Source organism: Balaenoptera physalus (genome assembly GCF_965194825.1).
Source record: "Balaenoptera physalus genome assembly, chromosome: 4".
In the NCBI taxonomy this organism is placed as follows: Eukaryota; Metazoa; Chordata; class Mammalia; order Artiodactyla; family Balaenopteridae; genus Balaenoptera; species Balaenoptera physalus.
Window position 1 is genome coordinate 70515215 of NC_138891.1, and position 23033 is coordinate 70538247.

General features: G+C 38.4%; 1 protein-coding gene across 4 annotated transcripts in view; it reads right to left on the reverse strand.

Moving 5' to 3' along the window:
- FGF12 (fibroblast growth factor 12) overlaps positions 1–23033 on the reverse strand; it is a 538421-nt gene that overhangs the window by 342053 nt on the left and 173335 nt on the right. Inside the window, exon 1 of one of the 4 annotated variants that reach the window (XM_082461584.1) lies at positions 13163–13861. The exons of 2 other annotated variants lie outside the window; for them this stretch is intronic. In XM_082461584.1, coding sequence (XP_082317710.1) covers positions 13163–13253 — 91 coding nt within the window. In that variant the 5' untranslated portion in view covers positions 13254–13861. Of the gene's footprint in view, positions 1–12732; positions 12999–13162; positions 13862–23033 lie in introns of those variants that run through there. One more of the 4 variants, XM_082461587.1, reaches the window with a different exon arrangement.

Below are 23033 nucleotides of genomic sequence, written 5' to 3' on the forward strand. Positions count from 1 at the left end.
CTGCTCTTTCCAGCTAGAGCAAGTTTTCCCTGAGTAATGCAAGTTTGATCCCTCGCTTCCTTTGGTCTTTGCCTAAAAGCCATTCCCTTGGAAAAGACTGCTGTGTCTAAAGACATCTTCCTTTCTCTCTCTAACCCCTTAATGTGTTTACTTCTCTTTATAGCACTTACCACCACCTGACACTCTATTATATGCATGTTAGTTGTTTATTTATTTATTGTTTGTTTTACTTCTGCACCAGAAAGTCAGCTCTTAAAATAGAGATTGTTTTGCTCACCACTGAATCCTCAGCAATTAGAACAGTACCTGGCAAAGAGTAGGTCGTTGATAAATGAGTGAAAGAATGAAGGAAAGAATGAGCAAATTTAGCCCGAAACACATGCTCTTTCTTGGCCCTATGCCTCAGCGCATGTTCTCCCCTTTACCCAAAATGCCCTTCCTCATCATTTTCTATGCAAGGTGGATGCCTATTTATTCTTTAAAATGCATCTCTGGCAGCATATTCCGCTGAAGCCTTCCCAGATAAGCCTCCCTGACTACACACACACCCATCACCAAGCAGAAGGAACTGCTCTCATCTCTCTCTGTCTCCAAGATAAATTGTTTCTACCTTTAGTCTAGCACCTACCCATGAAGATGTGTTTTTTGCTTATATCTTCTTTCCCTTGCCATACTACAAATTACTTAAGGCAGGAGTTGATTTATCTCTATATGCCCAATGCCAAGCACATACTAGGAACCCAATTATGTCTAGAATATGTCTGATTGCTAGTGATCACATGAGCTTTTACTATTTCCTCCTGTCTATGCTAAGTTATTTTTATTAGAAGCTGCTGTCAATTAATGTGATTACCTAAAAGCAGCTCATTTACTCTTTCTGCCTCACAGACAAAAGTGCCTGTAGATCCCAGAAATTAAACTCTAATATAGTGTATATTTGCTCACCATTGACTGAGAACTAAGTGACACAAGCCCTCAATAATAGAAGTTACTCTGGATATTGGAATATATTACCACACCCTTTGCAAGACCCTAGTTAGTAGTCATCGGTGAAAGAGTTTAAAGTAAGGTTAAATCAACAAAATGCCTTAACCTCTATCATATTGTCCCACTTTACAACACAGACTGAAAAGGCTCCATACCGTTGATGGGAAGAGCATCCTTTTCAAGCAGCATCAAAATAGGGTAGACCAGAAAAATTCATGTACAGCAAGATGTGATAGCTACTGGAAGATACAATTCTTATGCCAAAGAAGCTATAAATTTCATGTTGATAAAACTGGCTTCTGCCATTAACTCCCTCTCCAAGGCAATATAAAATGGAGCTTTAGTTTATCTCCAATATAGCCTTGTGTCATAAATGCAGCCAATATAATAAACTAGTAATAATAAATGTTATATCTCTATTATGCTTTTTAGATTTTGCCAGTTAGCACGCACACTATTTCAGTTAGATTTCAAATAGAGCTTTGATGGATACAAGGATGATTTTATGTACCTTATACAAGAGATTAGGATTTTGAGGCTCAAAGAGGTTAAAAAACTTGCCTAAGTTCATGAAATGAGTGAATGAAAGAAACATTGCAAATTAGTCCAAATTCTATATACTAAGAGTTAAAAGTCCTGGATTCAAAGCTCCAGCCACTTCACACAGATATGGAGCTTTGAATAACTGTCTCAAGTTTGTTGGGACTGTTTCTTCAACTGTCAAATGAAAGTGTGTATTCAATTCCTAAAATTGTTGCTAGGACCTAAATATTATAATTCTACATTTTGAGTCACGTATGCTCTATGCATAATATGATAATTGGTCCCTCCTTGTGAGAAGATTACAACACAGGCATTATGTTTGCTCCCTAATATCTGTGGTGTGAGGACGACAACAAGGTTCATTAGAATCACTGAAACCTGGTCATACCAAAAAGCTTCAGGAGGTGAAGAGATCAATCAGAACAAAGCCTTAGATCAGTCTTAATGTCTGCCTTAGAAACGTACTTCCATCTTTTGAGGAAGCTGGCTATTTTTAGCTTTACAGAACCTGCTAAGGAGGCCCAGGTGGCTTGAAAAGTAGGACTGACACAGATCTGAAGTCATTGGGCAGTCTCAGCTCCACCTGTTCTTTCATTTTTCCTCTTGAATCTCTAGAGGGATTTGCTTCAGTCTCAAGCACTCACTGTAGTTCCAGCTCAACCAAGAACCACTTCCTCTCAATTCAAAAGGTGGGTTGACAAAGTACACCAATTTACAATTCCCAAGAGAGGGGCGGGGCGGTGTAGCGTACAATCAAAGGGAAATAGGGTTGAACGTCATACCATTCTCAGGTGTTTCTGTAGCACCTGAGTGCTGTATCTGTTGGATACAATCAAACCAAACACCCAAATACTAAGGCAGATGCTGCAAATTCCTTTGATGCCAGTTCACTGTGCTACAGCCTTAATCAAAAGATGATCGTTTCTCTTATTTTTAAACTTTTTATTTTATATTGGAGTATAGTTGATTAACAACGTCATGTTAGTTTCAGGCATACAGCAAAGTAATTCAGTTATAAATATACATGTACCTATTCTTTTTCAAATTCTTTTCCCATTTAGGTTGTTACATAATATTGAGCAGAGTTCCCTGTGCTATACAGTAGGTCTTTATTGGTTATCCGTTTTAAATATAGCAGCTCCCCAAGATGACTGTTTCTTAGTGATTTACTAACCTCTCCAGCTTAGGTGACCTCTCATTCTCAGTACCTAATTGCCTCTGACAGGAATCCAAGCCTGGACACAGAGGTTTCTTTTCTAGTTAGCATGGTGCTGGATGTAAAAAAATCAGGGAATATTAGCCAAGCAAGGTTGCTCCTCCTACTATAAGTCAATACCCGTTCTCAAATGAACATACAGATAATAAATACTTATATTACACTTAGTGTCAGAAAGTTTTCCAAGAGATTCAAATATATTAACTCATTTTGCTCCACACCACATCCCAATAAAGCAGGTGCTATTACCATTTTACAAATCAGAAATGTGAGGCCCTGAGGGGTTAAGAAACTTGTCCAAGGTCACATAACTGGTAAGTCTTAGAGTCAGGTCAAACCCAGGCAACCTGGCTCCATGGTCCATGCTTTCAGCTACAAATATAGATTCCCTCACACCCAGCTTCATGTTTCTGAACTTGATACATTTGTCTTAACAGGGATGAATTTCAAAAACACATCATTGAGTGAAAAAATAAGATGCAGAGAGATAAGTACAGTTGAAGACCTCGTCTATAAATCTTAGAAACACTCAAAACAGTATCATATATGATACATAGTATATTAAGAAGATCAGTCTTAATGTCGGCCTTAGAAACGTACTTCCATCCTTTGAGGAAGCTGGTTATTTTCAGCTCTACAGAACCTCCCATATGGATGGGAGGGACACACACCAAAGTCATTATAGTTGTTACCCCTGAGGAGGAAGGGATTCTGGAATAGAGCTGGGGATAGTTCTAAGTGATTTTAATTTTATTGATAGTGTTTGACTTCTTAATTTTAAGAAAATCTGAAATGCACATCGCATAATGTTAATAATTTGCTCATTTTGAGTCTTAGGTGTATTAGTGTTTGTTATATTAATCTTCTGGCCATTTCTCTATTTTAACCTTAAAAACAAACTACATATATTTTATCTCCTTTTCCTTCTTGTGCCCTCCCAATTCCAATTTCAGCTGAAATAACAGAATCCAGAGTACTGCATCGTGGAAAACAAAACCATAATGATGATCCATCCAGTGCTAGTTAGCCTGATGTAAACTCTACAGCTAGAGTATTTCCAGCTTGATGAAAACAAATTAACAATCAATCTACTCAACTAGAACTTGAACAGAGCACATGTAAACAATCACAGCAGCAAACAGTAATTATCAGAGAAGATAACCTAACAAAATATTGGGGAGAGTTTATCTCTACTACACACATAGCAGTCCCTTCTAGAACAATGACAATGATAACTAAGAATGACATACTATACCTAGACACTGGACATCATTGATACCTTAATTAGGATAAGTTGTGCTCAGTTATTATCTCCCTTATCTAAGTATGAGTTATTTTAGAACAGGGTTCATGCAGACCCATTGCTTGGCACATAGTGTGGGTCTCATTAAATGCTGCATGAACAGACGTATAAATGAAGTGATGTTCCATAATATCTTTGGTTTAAAAATCCAAAAATATTCAACTCTTCAAGCAATAGGGTAGTAAGTGAGGCTGAACACTAAAATGCTTGTAACTGGATAGATAGCACTTTAGGGGGATGTTAGTGATGTATTCCCTAAGGTAAAAATTAGAATTTCCCCTTGTCAGAGAAACATACTACCTTGCTTTCAGACAGACTACCTTGTCGAGCCTTTCTAATCATACAAATATGTCAATTTCCTAGTCTCTGTCGCTGTAAAACTGCTCCAACCATTGAAGCAGATGCTTCTATCTGAGATGTTATGTATTTTTTTCAGTAATTTAAATTGGGTATATTTTGAACAGAACCAAGTTCATGCAGAGTTAAAGAATTCTCCCCTGCATTTAGGCTGCCCTATTTGAAAATCACTGTTCATTCTTAGAAGAGCTGTCTTGTTTGTCCCAAGAGTTTGTGAGATGAGATCATGCAGGACTGATGCTCTTTGCAATCTACTTTGAAAGATAGATGATAGAAAGGTGTAAGGCTACCTGGGCTGACATCTGGTACACCTCATCTGGTACTATTTAAAATGGAATAACCTAAACATTTGGAAATGTGCTGATAACTACCATGATTGCTTTTTCTGGACCAGGAGTGGCCAGACCATGTCTTGTGCTGTGAGTGCGTGTTTCTCCTAAAGCACATGGATGCTTCACTCTCAGCCATCCTGCAATAAGAAAATCAATGAGCCTTGGAAGGGGAATGAGAATTACCTTATTGTTTCTCTGGAACCTGGAGGAGTAGTTCCTAAATGCTGGGGGAAACAAAGAATATCCATTATGCAGAGATAGCCTAGGAGTTACATAGAGATGACCAGGAGGCTCTCCTAAAGAAGGACATGACCCATGGACTTTAGGAGCAGTGATAGTTAATGTCTGTCTTTAGATTTCCATTCTCTGCGCTGCTATACACCTCTGCTTTCCTCAAGTATTCAGTCAATTATTCGGAAGACCCACAGTCTGGTTTTCTTTAAAATTGAAAAGAGGAGAGTAACAAAGCTCCCGCATCTCAGTGTTTCAGAGTGAAGAATATTGGCAGACATGTTGAATAACACCAGGACGTGTTTGTGGAACGTGGCAATACCCCTCAGTACTTCCTAGAAATTACCAGGTGAGAGAAACACAACAAAGAATGGAAAAACAGCAATCTACTGAATAAGCCTAGCTGCCAGGACTTGAAAATAAATTAAGATGATTTTACTTAGTCCTGAGGAGGTCAGGAATTTTTTCAGTCACACTGATTCTACAGTATTAAAATGTAATGTGACTCTTGGTTGCTTCCTGTTTTGATCTTCTAAATAATCTACCAACACAACAGAGAGTTAAAACTCAAGCAACATGAACTCCTAAGAATAAGGTTAGTGCTACTATGTTTAATTCCAAAAATTCAGTCATCAAAAGTCACCTAAAAGAATATCACCCAATAAGAAAAGATCATTTACGTCGCTTATAAAAAGAGATACACAAAGTAAAGCTAAGCCAAACTAAGATACAATTTCCCCTGTCAAAGTGGCGAGATTTGAAAGTTTAGTAATGCCTGGTGTTGCCAATGGTGTAGGTGCATGCAGACTTTCGAGTATAGTGACGAGTAATGGAAATGGCAGGGGTCGGCACACCACAGCCTGTGAGTGAAATCCAGCCTGATGCCTGTTTTTGTACTGCCCATGAGCTAAAAACAGTTTTTACATTTTTAAATAGTTGAAAAAAATCAAAATAATAATATTGTGTGTCATTTAAAAATTATATAAAATTCAAATTCCATGTCCTTAAATAAAATGTTATTGGAACTAAAAGAAAAAAAAAAAGAATATCATCCAAATTACCTGTTAGAGCCAAATTACTCTGCAATTCCATTTTCTATGGATGAAATAAAATCCAGAATTTTATGGATGAAATAAAATCCAGAATTTTCCTTCATGCTGTGATTATGGTAATTATTAGTTTTAAGAAAACAAACTGGAATCTTCACAAATGAAATTGGCTAGATACAGACTCCTATAGCTTTCTACCAGAATAAAGGCCTGTCTTAAACAATAAAGGAAAGTTAAGCATACAGATCAATATTTTAGATATATCCTAAGATTTAGTATAGTGAACATTTTTTTACCTTAAATTAAGAGAAAGACTAAGATGGGATAAATCACACACTAACAGCATGCATTTGGTATTTTATAACACCAGGAGGGATAAAAGGCAAGAAAAAGAAGAGCAGGAAATACTAAATACCAAGTGCTCAGGCTTTCACAGGCTAAGAACCTTACAGATACTAATGCATTTAATCTTCAGAACAACCCTATAAACTCAGAACTATTGTTAAGCCCCATTTTACATATGAGACACAGGGAACTAGCCCACAGTCACACAGAGCCAGGAAAGTAGTATATGGTGGTCAAAAGTGTAAGTTACTGGAGAATATATGGATATATCAACACCCTTAAAAATAGTTATGCCTTCGAAAGTTACACACTGTAAGAATAAGTTTTTGCTCCCACTTTCCTCATTTACTTTTGGTCCACAAAAGAGGCTCTTCTGCCTTTTCCAACAAATGGTAAGAGAGTCTGTGCCCTTCCATCCACCCTTCTCACTCCTTTCCAAGGAAGAGGAAAAACTTATCTGATTGGTGAGACTGGGGAGAAAAAATGGGGCCAGTGAAGCTTAGCCTGCTGTGGTCTCTGTCTCTGTGGATCTGCCTACTCACAGGCTGGACACATTCTGAGCTTCTGGGTAGGCAAAAATAGCTCTGGTCCCAGACCTGTCTTTAGAGGTAAATATGGAATGTAAATCTCTCTGCTCTGCTACTGGGGTTCAGCAGGGGTAAAGACGGATTTCTTAGCAGGTGGGCCTGCTCTACAGATCCAAACTTCCCTCTAGTGGTTTGCATACATCAAGATTTAGTTTGGTGTTAAATTCAATTTTGACCATTCTCTAATCCAATAGTCCAGCAATCCAGTAAGAAAGCAGATACATTAGTAGCTATCTGTTTCACAACTTTATTTTCTCAATTGTTTTGAACTCACGATCAAGGTAGAAGGTAGAGGGAAGGAGGAGAAAGAAAAGTTATCACTGATTACATCCCCTAAGCCCACCACACACAAAGATTGCTACACAAAGATATTCGTCAAAAATTTTTTAAAACAAAATTTAAAGGCTTAGAAAAATGGATGTGATCTAACAGTAGGCAGATGACAATTATAGCATAGATATGTGAGGTCATTCTATAATTTAAAGTCATATTTAGAAGAATTTTTGGCAAAATGACATATCTGTTAGTGTTTTTTAATATATATGAGTTTTAAAAAAAAATACAAATGGTTCACAATTTCGCACCCAGCTATATCCTGATTTACATATATAAAGTCAATATGTACAAATCATTAGAAACAATGCAGAAATGCACAAAGCTAAAAAGAACCCTCCTTTTCCACTGTCCCAAAAATATCTCTCTCCTAAGCACTATTAACAGCTTCTTGTAATTCCTCTTAGAAAAACGTATTTTCCAAATATTTCAATATGAGTATCTCTTTCCATATTTAGAATAATTGTTTAAGCGCACAGGAAAAGAAACAAAGCATATAACTTTCCTGTGATAACTTTTGTTTTTAAAATTCACACACCAAGAATAAAAGGGATTATATTGAGGTTATGGTTTTATAAGTGATTTTCTTATTCTACAGAGATTTTACATTTTCAAAGTTTCCTGCTATGAGCAGAAAACTGCATAATCTAAAATATATATCACTAGTTTTTTAAATTAAAAAGGGAACACATTTTCATTAAAATTCAAATAATATAGACATATGTAAAGCAGAAAGCAAGTCTCTGCCATCAAACTCCCTAAAGGTATCTGTCATTAACAATTTTGAATGCATTTAACCAAAGACACAGAGATACACACACATACACACACACACTTGCATAAGTGCACAGATATTTTAAATAGATATAGATACATTTATAAATCTAAAAGTTTTCAGGAGAAAATAAACTTACATAGACATATAAATCTTCACCTGGATAAGGCTTGGTTCCCTAATCTGTATTATATAACTATAAAGAAAAATGCTATCCTGCCTAACTTGTAGTGAAGTTTGGAAGCCAAAGGCCAAAAGTAGTGATAGATATTCTTTACTCTCCATACTGTGGCAGTTTAAGAAAATGCACCACCAATCTTTCACTCTGTTTCTCACCATTTCCAGGCCATCCCCTTGTACCAGGCTGGCACAGAACATTACTGCCTGGAATTCCTGTTCTCAATTAATCTGGCTCCAGTCTTTGGGTAGCTGGAACCACAGGCACATTCACTAGCCCCAGTCCATAAGCTACTTACAGAGTGCTAAAATGGGCTGGGGGTAAGTGGTTCATCACTGTCATTTTGAGAATGACTTCATAAAGACTTTATCTACGCTACCTACCCACAAGTTCCTCAGTGCCAAGGTCAGACACTGAGCCAACATGGTGATTCACTGATTCTCAAGTTCCTCCAAGTTAAGCAAATAATTAGTGCCTTAGAGAATGATCCAGCTAGCAACAACCCCCCTCCCCTCAAAAAAAGAGATTCATTTTGTGCCACTAAGTTTTATTTAAAGACCATGCAATCGAATCCCAGCTGGCTTCATTGAAGCAGCAACGTGGGCAATCAGTGACACCAACTGCAATGCTATCGTTTCTATAAACAGTAATGAGTGGAGAGGGTAGGACGGTACTAGAAGCTTATGTATAAACAAGAAAGATCATTTCAGCAAGAGAGATTGTCTTGGCAGATTCACAGTATCTTTCTGATATTCACCCTAGGAAATGCAAATACCCCGCAACACTTACTGGCATTAGAATAATATTCGGACATGGCATTCATAACATTGTGCAATGAAAGTAACACAGCAAAAAGGTAGCAATTTCATACACTAAATTGTACAAAGGAAAGCTTCATTGTTTCAAGATATTCCATGGAAATTGAGAGAACAGATCTAAAAGTACTCCCTGGATGTCTCTTTCTAACTCCAATACCAGAGAATAAAACTTGCACCTTTCTTAGAAGCTGATGTGTTGTATCTGGCTGTGAACAAATGGACTTAGGTTGAAGGAGGGGCAGAGGAGAGGTATAACAGATAACTAGGCAGGATATCTGATTATGAGCAATGCTGCGTAGGCTTTAATGAGTTGTAGGCTAATTCTTTGTAAAACATTGCTTTTTTATATCTACGTCTTATTCAAACACATTCTTCCGGTAAAATATACAGAGATACTATTCCTTTTCATTAGAGCCCCCATTTGCCTCACCCAGCACTACCTTTTGAAATCCTAAATGCTTTTTCAAGCTCAGGGAGATAAACACGAATTCCAGGCAGAATTAATTATTCCTTTTTTGAGATGATTCTTACCATAGACCATTAACTCAGGTAAGAGATTGTTAAACTGAAATAAATGGAGGCTCCCAGGTACTCCACTTCTGGCATGTATCATATCCTGCCTAGTATGGTACCTCTTGCTTGTCCATATCTCTCCCTGCTGGGCCTCCTGTGCCTAACACACAGCCTAGCAACAATCGGTCCACAAAGAGTGTTTGCTAAATTGAAAAATGGCAACCCCTGAAGCCAGAGACATGTTTCTTTAACTTTCTATCCTAAGATGGATAAAGACAGGAAGAAGGGAGGGGTGCCAGCTGTGGAGGGCTATTTGGCATGACACACATACCCTAGGCTTCTGGAAAAGTCTGCCTTCCCTCCTCTCTTTTGCTTTACTTAACCCAGAGCCAGGCAAAGGGATTGCTGGTCCATGACCCAGATGGAGCATTCAGCCCAATCCCTTCACCATAAAGTACTGCCCCGGTTTTCTTCACAGGCACACAGCTCTTAGTTTACAAGCTGAGAGAAAAACAATTTTATTTGCGTTTTCTTTTGTCTGGCAAAACTGCAGCAGAGGTGAGAGTTGCCATATTTGCACTGTTTTTCAGGTAATATAGCTAGTTCTTTCTTTCCAGGAACTTGGGGGCATCAAAAGGTAGTTTCTACATTGCAGGGTAAGTAGAAAGGAGCACCTGAGTCCTTAAGGGTCTTTCAGTTAAACTACCACTTTGAAAGAATAATCTCAAATATCAGTGGAGCTTCATTGTATCTTTGGGGCAATGATAAATATCATTTAAGAAGCAATGTACCCACTAGTCTCAGGACAGGCACTAACTTACTTGATGACAAAAACGCATACTTTGGTATGCTAAACTAATTATTCAAAGATTAGTAAAGGAAACCAATACATCAGTTCATTATATACTACAGATGATAGCATAGAGAAATTAAAGTGTTTGACTAGAAAGAACCTTAAACAGAGCCCAATAATCTTCCATTAAATTTTATTATGTTAAACTGTACTGCCTTACTGTATCAATCAGGATAGGCTAGATAACAAATAACCTTAAAAATCTAAGTTACTTACAAAAAGAAGTTTTAACTTCTCATTTGTGCTAAATGCCCATCATGCGTCACATAGTAAAGCCCTATTACTACAGATACCAGGGACACAGACAGATGGAGTAACCACTACCTTGAACATCATCAGAAGGTCACAGCAGAACGTGAAGTGTGCTCTGGCTATTAAACCTTCCACATGCAAGTGAGGCATGTCACTTCTGCTCACGTTTCGTTTGTTAATGCAAGTCATATAGCCATACGTAAGTTCAAGGGAATGAGGGAATGCCATCTTGCAATATGCCCAAGAGGAGAACCCAAAATACTGAGTGAACGGTAGTAATGCCTACACGTTTGCACATAGTAGGCACTTAGCAAATTGCTTTTGTTAAGTATTGCAAGACAAATGAACTAATAGTAAGCACTAACTTTTTGAATTTTCTGACATTAACACTGAAAATGTTACATAAAACAAAAATCTTTTTGAAAATGAAAGCTAAAAGGAAGTGATGATCATTTTGTATATTTTATGATTCTTATTCGTTTTAGCCATTGAAGCACTACTGAAATAGTGAAGAATATTAGGCTTATGACATAAAAACCCGCTCAAAAGGAACCTTCATCTTCACAACTTGTGACTATACCATTTTACAAGAATTCCCCTAGAGTGACAGCTCCCTAAAATAACCAACCACCCCACTAAATAACAATGCGTATATAAAGTGCAACAGTTTTCATAGGATCACATGTTAAATCTAGGATCCAGTAAGAAATAGGGAACAGGCCAGAGCTATCATTATTTCCACTTTTTTTTCAGATGAAAATACTGAGTTTGAAAGATTGTTAGTAATTTTATTGAGACTGCTTTATAGCTAGGTCTTCTAAGTCCCATGACTTTGCAACAACCTACGCTTCTCCCTCACACATATTACCACTTCTGTTTGGATCTGTTACTATTTGAGAGACTGACTCTGTATGTAAATTAACATGTTAACTATTTTTACAAGAGGTCGTTATCACACACCACACATACTTTAAAATTTTTCACACCTAGGAAACATATATCCAAGTTATAATCTATTCATGTTTTACTTAACGTAGACAAGGGAAAACAAATAATATTAACATACATCTCTGCTGGCTTCCTGAAATACGTATTTTCAAAACATAAAACTTCAACATCAAGCATGTTAGTTTAGAATACAGTTATTTGATATATTTCAGCCCTTACAAATATGCTGGCAAAAGATAATGTCTAAATAATCTTCTGAATTGAACAGAAGTAGAAATATGAGATCTCATTGCTGATTTCATTTCAAAAGTGTAATTCTCATATTTCACATGTAGTTAAATTATCTAATTAGTTCTTTTACAATGGTTTTATTTTTTCATTTAGAGTAGTGAGTAAGCAGAAAGTCGAAGTTTTAGAAAGGATGAATGAAACCTATATATATTCTAATCTTTCCAAATATAATCTTCATAGCTCCCGCACAGACTGAAAATAGGTACTTAACCAAATGAATCAGATCCCCCAGAATAACATATTAAGTTTTAAACCTGAAGCCTATTATAATACTGTTAAATTTTTGAACATTAAAGTTATTTGGAATTTATGTAGCAAAAAATTATTTTACAAAGAGACATTCGTTTAGACGTAATAAGGGTGCCTTTCCTCTCTCCTCACACCCCACCCCCATTTTGTAAACAGAAACCCAAAGACACAAAACTGGAATAGCACTTGTAAGATTACTGGACGAAACCACTTTAAAGAGAACTTACACTTTAAAAAAGAGAGAGATGGACAATGGAAAGTGTGGTGAAACAGCTCGCCTCATCGGCAAGGCTTCAGCAGAAAAGTATCACACTTACTTGGTTGTACTTTTTTTTTATTAAAATTTTTAATCGTTTTTCTCAATATCGCAGGTCATTAAAAGGGTCTGATTTTCTTTCTTTCCCTCCCTGAGCTTTTCCTGAGGGACCTAGTTGGTTAAACCCAGGCCTAATTGGGACTCTTCTATTTCAGCATCAGTTCAGAAATTGCTTGATCTCCAGGGCAAAACGTACTCACTAACGATGACCAGATGTCTACTTTCCAGACAAAGCAAGAAAATAAAAGATACCTGCCTGGCCAGCCACCTGTTTAAAAGTCCCCTCTCCTGTCGAACGCACGAGCAACTTCTCAAGAGAAGACTCTGAGCAACTCCAATTCGCACGCCGCCCTCGCAGGTCACAAGGAGACAGCCGCGAGGAAGTGCGAAAGCTGGTCACTGTAAGCACCCCTCGGAAAGAGACCCGCGGGTTCCAGCTCAGGCGCTAGGCGACAGCGAAAGCGTTCTATAAAACACGGATGACTTCAGGGATTTAAGAGAGAAAAAAAAAAAAAAAAATCCAAAGACAGAACCGGCGGCGGGGCCATTATCTCGCCCCAGTAAGGAAACGCCTTCCTTCCATCACTTACAGCGCTGATTAAGGGTGGGGGCAGAGAGGGGATGAGGAGGAGGGAAGGGGGGTGGGCATCTGCAGGTTTAGGGCTAAGGAAGGAACATTTTCTCACCACTTAGGCTGTTGCTGGACCTCAGGCTCCTTCCACAGAGACACTGCAGCATATGCACTCCTTTCTTCAAAGAAAGCTCAAGAATCTTCATGGAGAAGCGCGTGTGTGGGGATGGTCAACTCCCCGCCCACCTCCGCTAATTGTCCAACCAAAAGGCGGCCTGTCTTGGGAAGCCGGATCCCGAATCCATGGTCCGTGCGTCCCGGGCGGAGAGCGGTTCGCACCTCGGCGGGGTCGGAGCCGGGGCAGGAACACAGCGGACGCGGGGCCGGGGCCGCGCGGGGAGTAGGAACGGCCGCCCGGCTGGGGGCAGCCCCTAGGGGAGCAGGAGGTGCGGCCACACCCCAGCGGGCTCGACCGTGACACTTTGGGACTTCCCGAAGGAGGCGGCGGGGCTGCGGGCTGGAGGGTGAGCGCACCGACTGCGCGGAGGACGTCACCGTGGGTTGCTGCCCCTTTCCAGGTGCGGGCGCAGGGAGAGGAGAGGGCGGGGTTCCCGGGGTCCCTGGCCTTCTGGCCTGAGGGCTCGGGACACCCCCTCAGTTTCTATTCTCCGCGTCGGGCGGTGAGCCCTGGCCGCCCGCCCGCCTCTGTGCCCCCGCCGTGCGTGCCTGCGGGGCGCGGAGAGGGACTCCCGGGCCGGAAGGCAGCGCTCCCGCTGGCTGCGCGCGGGCTGAGGGCGACTCCGGCGTGGGAATCCGGCGGAAAGGAAGCGCCCGCAGGAAGGGCTGGACCCTGGAGGCTGCCGAGCGTCAGAAGCGACTCCGGGGAACTGGGGGGTGGGGCTGGGCAGGCGGAGATGTGAAATAAAGAAAGCTCTTGGGTTCAAGCGCGGAGAGCGAAGGGGTCTCTAGGCATGGGCTGGGCGCTGAGGTGGGGGTCTGGACACCTGGATTTTCTGATCCGGGCTCTGTGACCTTGGGTAAGTTACATACCACCCTGGGCGTCACTTTCTCCCTCTGTAAATCAGGGCGGGGAAGAGGGTGCAGAATAGAGAACTGGCAGCTGCTTGTTTGTCCGCGTGCCTCCCAGTCTCCTGGAAAAGCTTAGCACAGGTGCCACGGGAAGGCAGGTGCACGTGGAGTAAAGCAGGCCAGAAGGGACGGCCAGAGTTACAGAAGAAGAGACAGATGAGGTGGGAACTCTCAAAACAACAGCGGAATTTAACTTTGACGCGATATTCTGTTAGGCTCTGTCTCTGCCAACTGGCCCCAAAGATGACCAGGGAGCTTCCCTTTGGGTCTAAAAGTCTCGATTTTTTTTTTTTTTTCCATCATCCTTTGCCTTTCTCTTTTTCTTTTTTCTTTTCTTTTCTTCCTCCCTCCCTCCCTCCCCTTCCTTTCCTCTCCCCTCCCCTCCCCTCCCCTCTCCTCTCCTCTCCTCTCCTTCCTTCCTTCCTTCTCGGAGGCCATCATTGCCCTTTTGGAAGAAGTCTTATGAGTGATGCATACAAAGAATGCTGGCATTGGGATCGGACTCCACCCTATCAGGAATTTCAGGGCAAGAAGGGTCCTTAGAGGACACAGCAATACAGCAAGTGGTTAAAAGCACAGACACCAACAACAGGCAGCCACAGTGAAAATTCCTACTAGCTGTGTGACCTTGAACAAATCACTTAACCTCTTTGTGCCTCAGTTTCCCTATCTCTAAGAGAGAGTTAATAATAACATCTACCTTCTATACCCCTTGTTGAGTGTTTAAAAAAAAAAACTTGATAGAAAATAAGTGCTATAATAGTGTTAGCAATTATTATTCCTTAGTCCTCAACCTGTAGGGTTTTCCATCACTCCCACCTTCCCATGAATGCCAGCGTCCATTCCAGTGTCCACATTTCTGCTTGAACAGTTCAGGTGACAGAATTCACCAGCTCCCCAGGTAGTTCACTGCACAAAACCTGTTTGAAGATTTATCCTGACATTGAACCAAAATCTTACTTTACTTTCTTTCCACCCATTGTCCCCAGACCACCTAGCACTAGCTGGTTAGCTCTTCCCAGCAAAGGAGTGAAAATGGTTTTCATCATCCCTTTCCTCTTTCTCTTCTATAGGCTAATCCTTCACAGTTCTTGTGGGGTTCCCTGGAGATTGAAGCTTAAGGTTGAAGTTGCCTGGAAAAATATTCTTTCAAAGTCCCTTCCTTATTCCTCTCAAAGATGATGGAAGAAAGCCAGAACATCAGCAGGGCCTCCTGAGCCTTCAGCCACCACTGGCTCCACATTCTCTTAAGTCCTTTCAGACTTGAGCTCCAGGCAAGGTCATTTGGGGTGGTTCCAAGACTCAAGAAGATGTGTGCAGACCTTCCTTCCAGTCGCCCCTTAGTCCCCTTGTTCAGTGTGATCACCAAAGCTCTGTGGGCTCCACAGTCCTTGAAGAACTTGCTAAAGCCACCACACTGTCATCACTGGAGAGGTTCTGAGGCCCCAGGGCAAGCTGGGCCATGGCCTTTGTCTTTCCGGTCTCTGCGGGAATTACTGAGAAACTTGGCTCATCTGGGGATTCTACCCATAGAAATTCCCCACGGAGAGGGAGATAATTAGCAAAAGGAAAACATCTAAAAATAGTCTTTCCTGCTGCAGCAGAGACAGAGAGCTTTCCGGTAGAGCTCTCCTGCTCTGGAACCCAATGCCTAGAGCTGTTTTGTACTTTGAGAGAAAAGCTATTCCTTGAAACATAGCAAAGGAATAGGATGAGGCCCCTATCAAGGAACTTGGGCAGAGCAAGCGAATCGATGTGTGATTTAAAACACACATGACCTCTAGAGCATCAATTCTCATATCCACAACAAGCCTTTCTGCCTACCTGGCAAGCCTGTTGCAAGGATTCAATGAGGTGAAATATGTGAAAGACCTTTGAAGATCTTAATTATCTACACAAGATAGGGTGCTCTTATCAACTGCCCTGGGTTCTAGGTGCACCTTAATGGTCTAACATAGTGGCTCTTTTATTTGATTTTAGTTCTGTCTCCTTAACAGAACTATAAACTCTTAGAAAACAGGGCAGGAAAGCCAACTCTGTCACAATTAATACTTAAATGTCCTGCTGTCTTGTTTAAGCAGCTGTCACAGCGATTCTTATGGCCAGGTATATTCATCGCAAAGAAAGTGGATCATCATAGTACTTGGAAAAAAAAATGGGGGATCACATTTATAGATTTTTTTGTTGTTATTGAATTCTCAGATGAGTTCAGATTACACCAAAGAGAGCACATAACATTTAAATGCAAAGTATTTTCTTACTATAAATTATGGATATTTGATTGAAGTAGGTATAAAGGGGAATTGATCAATGGAATTGTATTACTTAGACTTAGTTGTAAAAAAATAAAGATTTTTGCCCTTATCAGACTTTCATGTACATGCTTGTTAAAACAACTCCTAAGGTGACATCCAGCTTCACAGTCAGGTATGTAGATATAGTCTTCCTTAAGTATCTTGGGCAGAACATAAGGAGACTGCATTTTTACAAGTACCATAACATCCAAAAGCAAGACAAAACAAGCAAATAGTAATAGCCAGGAGCACAACGGATGGTAGGAAAGGAGCATATTTTAGTTTAATCAAAACTTGGAAATTTTCTGCTTTCTGTGTATTATTCCATAAGCCAAAATCAAATTTTTACTGGCAATTATATTTTTAAATTTTAAATTGGAGATATATTATATTATGACCAAATTTTAAATTATCTGTCTCTAATTAAAATTTCGTAAGTTAGATATTCTTTCTGTTTTCTTATTGACCTTGGACCAACTCTAGCAAGTGACTCGCCAGTGTAATTTCAAAATGAAATCATTTATCACTTTCTGAGAGGGATGGGGAAATCTGGTACATAATGATAGGTGAACTTATTTAAATTCTTAGTATCTAAATTTTTCATTTTATAAAGAGTTATTTACTTACAGATTGTAGAAATTAATAATTGTATGAGGAAGTTCTGAGATTTTTAAGTGGTAATTTATTTCTCTTCATATTAAACATAGGAATCTGTTGACTCTTGGCATCAGCTCTTCAATTAATCAATGTATTTATCTGTTTGGAAGCCTACATTGAATCAGTAATAGCATACTCAATAGTACTGCCAGGCCCGAAAACTTTTAATGAGTATATTAATGTCAAAATGTCTATCAAAAGGAAAGCAACTTTATTTCACAAAGAAACCAAACTAACATACAAACTGAAAGATGAAAACCAGTCTGATAGCTAACACAGTATCTTTGTTCTATGTTATATGTCTAGTCCACCGACTGCCAGGATAAAAACCAGGTCTGTATCTCATATCTTTAGAAATACCCTCAAATCCAATTTTTATAGGTAACTATCAGAGACTGAATGTTTATATCTCCCTAAAATTCATATGTTGAAATTCTAACCCCTAAGGTATTGGGAAGTGGCATCTTTGGGAAGCTTCACCCTCATGAATGGGATTGGTGCCCTTATAAAAGAGACCCCAGAGAGCTCTCTCTCCCCTTTCACCATGTGAAGTCACAGGGAGAAGATGGCCATCTATGAGCCAGGAAGCAAGCCCTCACCAGACACTGGATCTGCTGGTGCCTTGATCTTGGACTTCCCAGACTCTAGAACTGTGAGAAACAAATGTCTGTTGTTTAGGCCACCTAATCTAAGGTACTTTTTGTTATAGCAGCCTAAACAGACAAAGATAGCAAGAAAATCAATCTTATTAGATGTGACAAAAACAGTCACTGGCAGCAAACTTACTTATTAATGACATATATGGTCCAAATAAGTTAAAATAACTTTAAACTATTTTCAAAAAAGCAATGCATGAGGTTTTTTTGTTGTTGTTATCTTCTTCCTCTTGTTCTTTTTTTATTTGTTGTTCTTCTATTTATTCTTCTCTAAACTTTTTATTTTGAAATAAATTGAGACTTACAGACAAGTTGCAAAATAATAGAGTTCATGTATACTCTTCACCCAACTTCTCTTACTATTAACAACTCACATAACCAGTGTACAGTTATCAAAACCAGAAAATTTATACTGGTACCATGCTATCAAATAAACTACAAACTTTATTGAATTTTTACCAGTTTGAATTTTTACCAGTTACCTAATGCCCTTTTCCTGTTCCAGGATCCAGCTAGGATCCACCCTGCACTTAGTTGTGTGTCCTTAGTCTCCTTCAGTGTATGGCAGTCCCCCAGTCTCTTCTTGTCTTTCAGGACTTTGAAACTTCTGATAAATATTGATCAAATATTTTGTGGAATGACTTTCAATTTGGGCTTGTCTGATGCTTTCTAATGATTAGTCTACAGTTATTCATTTTCAGCAAGAATGCCACAGAAGTGATGTATCCTTTTCAGTAGGATCTTATCAAGAGCTACATGATGTCAACTAGTGTTATTAACATCAATCACTTGGTTAAGGTAGTGTCTGCTAGGTTTCTATACTGTCAGGTTATATTTTATTTTCATTTATGGTTGATAAATATCTTGAGGAAGAAACTCTGAGGCTATGCTAATATCCTGTTTCTCCTTCAACTTTCATCCACTGATGTTAGCATCCATTGGTGGAACTTGCTTGCAGTAATTATTATTGTGCTGTTTCCCTAATAGTAACTTTGTATTTTCCTAATTATTTCTATTGTAATGGGAATTCTTCTGCAAGAGCTGTACATTCTCCCCCACTTATTTATTTATTCAAGTATTTATTTATATCAGTATGGCCTCAGGAATGTTTACTCTATGCATTATAATCCAATACTATCATTATTTATTTTGTGGTTCAAATTGTTTCAACTTTAGCCTTTAGGAGATCCTTTTGGTTGGCTCTGGTGTCTTTTTATGAGCAGTTCCTTAATTTTCTAGCATCACATGATATTCCAAGTTTGCCTTTTATTTTCCAGCCCCAGCTCTGGAATCAACTAATTCTCCAATGAGTCTAATACTTTTTATTGGAAAATAGTATTTAGGAACTAAAATAGGGGTTCTAGTGTGCCCATTGTTACTGGGGTGTCATTGATCCTAGGTTCTCTCAGTGGAGAAGGCTATGAAATATATGCATATATACGAACCCACACATACACATCCATCATATTTATTTCTGTTGATAAATATATATTTCTCCCTATAGATAGATATATCTATATGTAGAAATATCTATGTGTAGATATATCCATACATAAATAAATAATAGATAGATATCTATAGATGATAGGTATAGATATAGCTATAGATGGTTAATACCTATGATTCCAATCCAACATCACAATTTCCGTTTTAGTCTTTGCCCTTTCCTTATTTGTAACTTCTTTTTCCAACAGTGAAAAATATTTTATTATTTACAGTATATTCATTCAATCCTAGTATGTACTTAAAGTAGTTACAGAATTCCTAACCAACACTCTTGTGAGAAACAGATTTATTACTAGAGTACAGTATTGATGCACATTTGTTTTTGTCTTTAGCCTTATACAGTCAAAATATTATTATCGATTTTGTTTTTGATAGATTTTTCTTTTCTTCTCCATTCTCTTCAGTGTGGTTTAGTTATTCATTTGTAATCCAGTTAGGTTCATTTGTTATTGTTTATCTTCCATATTGGTTGATTTTAATTATTTAATTACTTTATTATTATTTGAATATGTAAAACATGGTATGTTTTGGTATGGTTCTAAGAGTCAAAGCTACAAAAAAGTATACTCCAATAAGTTTTACACTCTCATTCTCCTGTCCTATTCCCATTTCCCCTTCTTTCCACTCCTTTTCCAACAACCCCTTATAGGTAACTGGTCTCTTTAATTTCTGGTTTATCTTCCATAGGTTTCTTTTGCACAAAATAGCACACACTCCACTATGTAGTGGCATTTAGGTTATTTTCAATATTTTGCAATTGCAAACGATACTGCAATAAATAACTTGTGTAGTATTTTCATATTGCTGGAAGTATATCTTCAGGATAGATTCTAGAAATGAGAATGCTGAGTCAAAAAGTAAGTATACAGGTAGTTTTGTTAGCTCTTGCCAAATTTTCCTTCAAAAGCTTGGGTGATTGGGTCAGCCCCTCCCACCAGTGCACTGCAGCAGCAGCCATGGCCCTGCCAGAACGGGAGGGCTGATGCAGCTCATGTAGGAGACACCCCTTGAGAATCTGACTCTGGTGGCCAGGCAGGATTGTGCTTCTGAGCTCTACAGGACATCTCCTACATAAGGCCACACCTTCAAGAATGTGAGAGGTAGCTGACTTACCTGATACATGGAAGAGTAAGCACAGAGAACTAGGCAAAATGAGGAGACAGAGGAATATGTTCCTATTGTATTGAAAGAATAAGACAAAACTTCAGAGAAAGAACTAAATGAAGATAAGCAATCTACCTGAGAGAATTCAAAGTAATGGTCATAAAAATGCCCACCAAACTCAGGAGAATACTGGATAAACACAGTGAGAACTTCAACAAAATATAAGAAAGTACCAAACAGAAGTTATAATTGAACAGAAAAATACACTAGTGGGTCCAATAGCTGATTGGATGAGGCAGAAGAACAAATAAGCATGCTGGAAGACAAAGCAATAGAACTCACCTAGAGAGAGAGCAAAATGAAGAAGAATTTAAAAAAGTAAAAATACCTTCAGGGACCTTTGTGACATCATCAAGCAGAATAACATTCACATTATATGGGTCCCAGAAGGAGAAGAGAGATAAAAAGGCCCAGAAAATTTATTTGAAGATATAATGGCTGAAAACTTTCTTAATCTGGGGAAGGAAACAGAAAGCTAGGTCCAGGAAGCCCAGAGTTTCATTAAGATGAACCCAAAGAGACACACACCAAGACACATTATAATTAAAAGAGTAAAAGTTAAGAATAAAGAGAGAATCCTTAAAAGCAGCAAGAGAAAAATTTGTCATGTACAAGGGAAGCCCCATAAGGCTATCAGAAGATTTTTCAGCAGAAACTTTACAGGCCAGAAGGAAGCGGTATAACATATTCAAAGTGCTGAAAGGAAAAAAACTTCAAACCAAGAATTCTCTACCCCAAAAGATTAATATTCAGAATTGAAGGAATTAAGAGTTTCCCAGAAATGCAAAACTAAAGGAGTTCATCACCACTAAACCAGCCCTATAAGAAATGATATTATGAAATGATATTATGAAAAGAAATTATGCTAATTAATAATAAGAAAACATATGAAAATAAAAATCTCACTGGAAAAGGTAAATATGTAATAAAGATAGTGGATCAGTGATATATAAAGCAAGCATGAAGGTTAAAAGATAAAAGTAGTAGAATCAACTAAAAATATAAAAATTAGTTAAGGGTTGCATAAAATAAAAAGATACAAAATGTGTCATCAAAAGTATAAAATGGGAGTGAGGGCAGTGAATTAAAAGATAAAGCTTTGAAATGTGTTCAAATTTAAGTTGCTACCAACTTAACACAGACTGCTGTTTACAAAGGATATTATATGTGAGCCTAACAGTAACAACAAGGAAAAAACTTACAGTAAATACACAAAAGAAAATGAGAAAGAAATCTCAACATAACACTAAAGAAAACCACCAAAACACAAGGGAAGAGAAGAGGAAAGGAATAGAGAGGAACTACAAAAACAGCCAGAAAACAATTAACAAAATGGCTATCAGTACACACTTATCAATAATTACTTTAAATGTTAATGGATTAATTCATCAATCAAAAGACAGACAGTGGCTGAATGGATAAACAAGACCTATCTGTATGTTGCCTATAAGAGACTCACTATAGAAGTAAGGGCACACACAAACTGAAAGTGAAGGGGTGGAAAGAGATATTCCATGCAAATGGAAATGAAAAGAAAACTGGAGTAGCTATACTCATATTAGACAAAATAGACTTTAGAACAAAGACTATAAAAAGAGACAAAGAAGGACATTGCATAATGATATATGGAGTCAATACAACAAGATAATATAACATTTATAAATACAGATGCACCCACTATAGGAGCATCAAAATATAGAAAGCAAACATTAATAAAATTAAAAGAAGAAACTGAAAACAATACAATAATAGTGAGGAAATTTAACAGCCTGCTTTCATCAATGGACAGATTATCCAGAGAGAAAATCAACAAGAAAACATGGGACTTAAATGACACAATAGGCCAGATAGTTTAATAGATATATACAGAACATTCCATCCAAAAGAAGCAGAATACATATACTTCTCAAGTGCACATGGAACATTCTCCAGGATAGATCACATATTAGGTCACAAAACAAGTCTCAATAAATTCAAGAAGACTGAAATCCTATCAAGCACCTTCTAGGACCATAGTGGTATTAAACTAGAAATCAATAACATGGAAAAAACACAATTATGTGGAGAGTAAACAACATGCTACACAGAAATCAATGGGTCATCAAAGAAATCAAAGGAGAAGCCAAAAAGTACCTAGAGACAAATGAAAACAAAAATAAAACATACCCAAATCTTTCATATGCAGCAAAAGCAGTTCTAAGAGGAAAGTTCATAGCAATACAGGCCTACCTCAAGAAACAAGAAAAATCACAAATATACAATCTAACTTTACACCTAGAGTAACTTGAAAAAGAGGACAAACAAAGCACAAGATCAGTAGAAGTAGGGAAATAATAAAGATCAGAGTGAAAGTCAATGAAGTAGAGACAAAAAAGAAGGAAAGGAAGGAAGGAAGGCAGGAAGAAAGGTCAATGAAACTAACTGGTTCTTTGAAAAGATAAAATCAACAAGCTTTAGCTTGACTAATCAAGAAAAAAAGAGATCAGGCTCAAATAAATAAAATCAGAAATGAAAGAGAAGTTACAACTGATACCACAGAAATGCAAAGGATCATAAGGGACTACTACTAACCATTATACACCAACAAATTGGACAACCAAGAAGAAATGGATAAATTCCT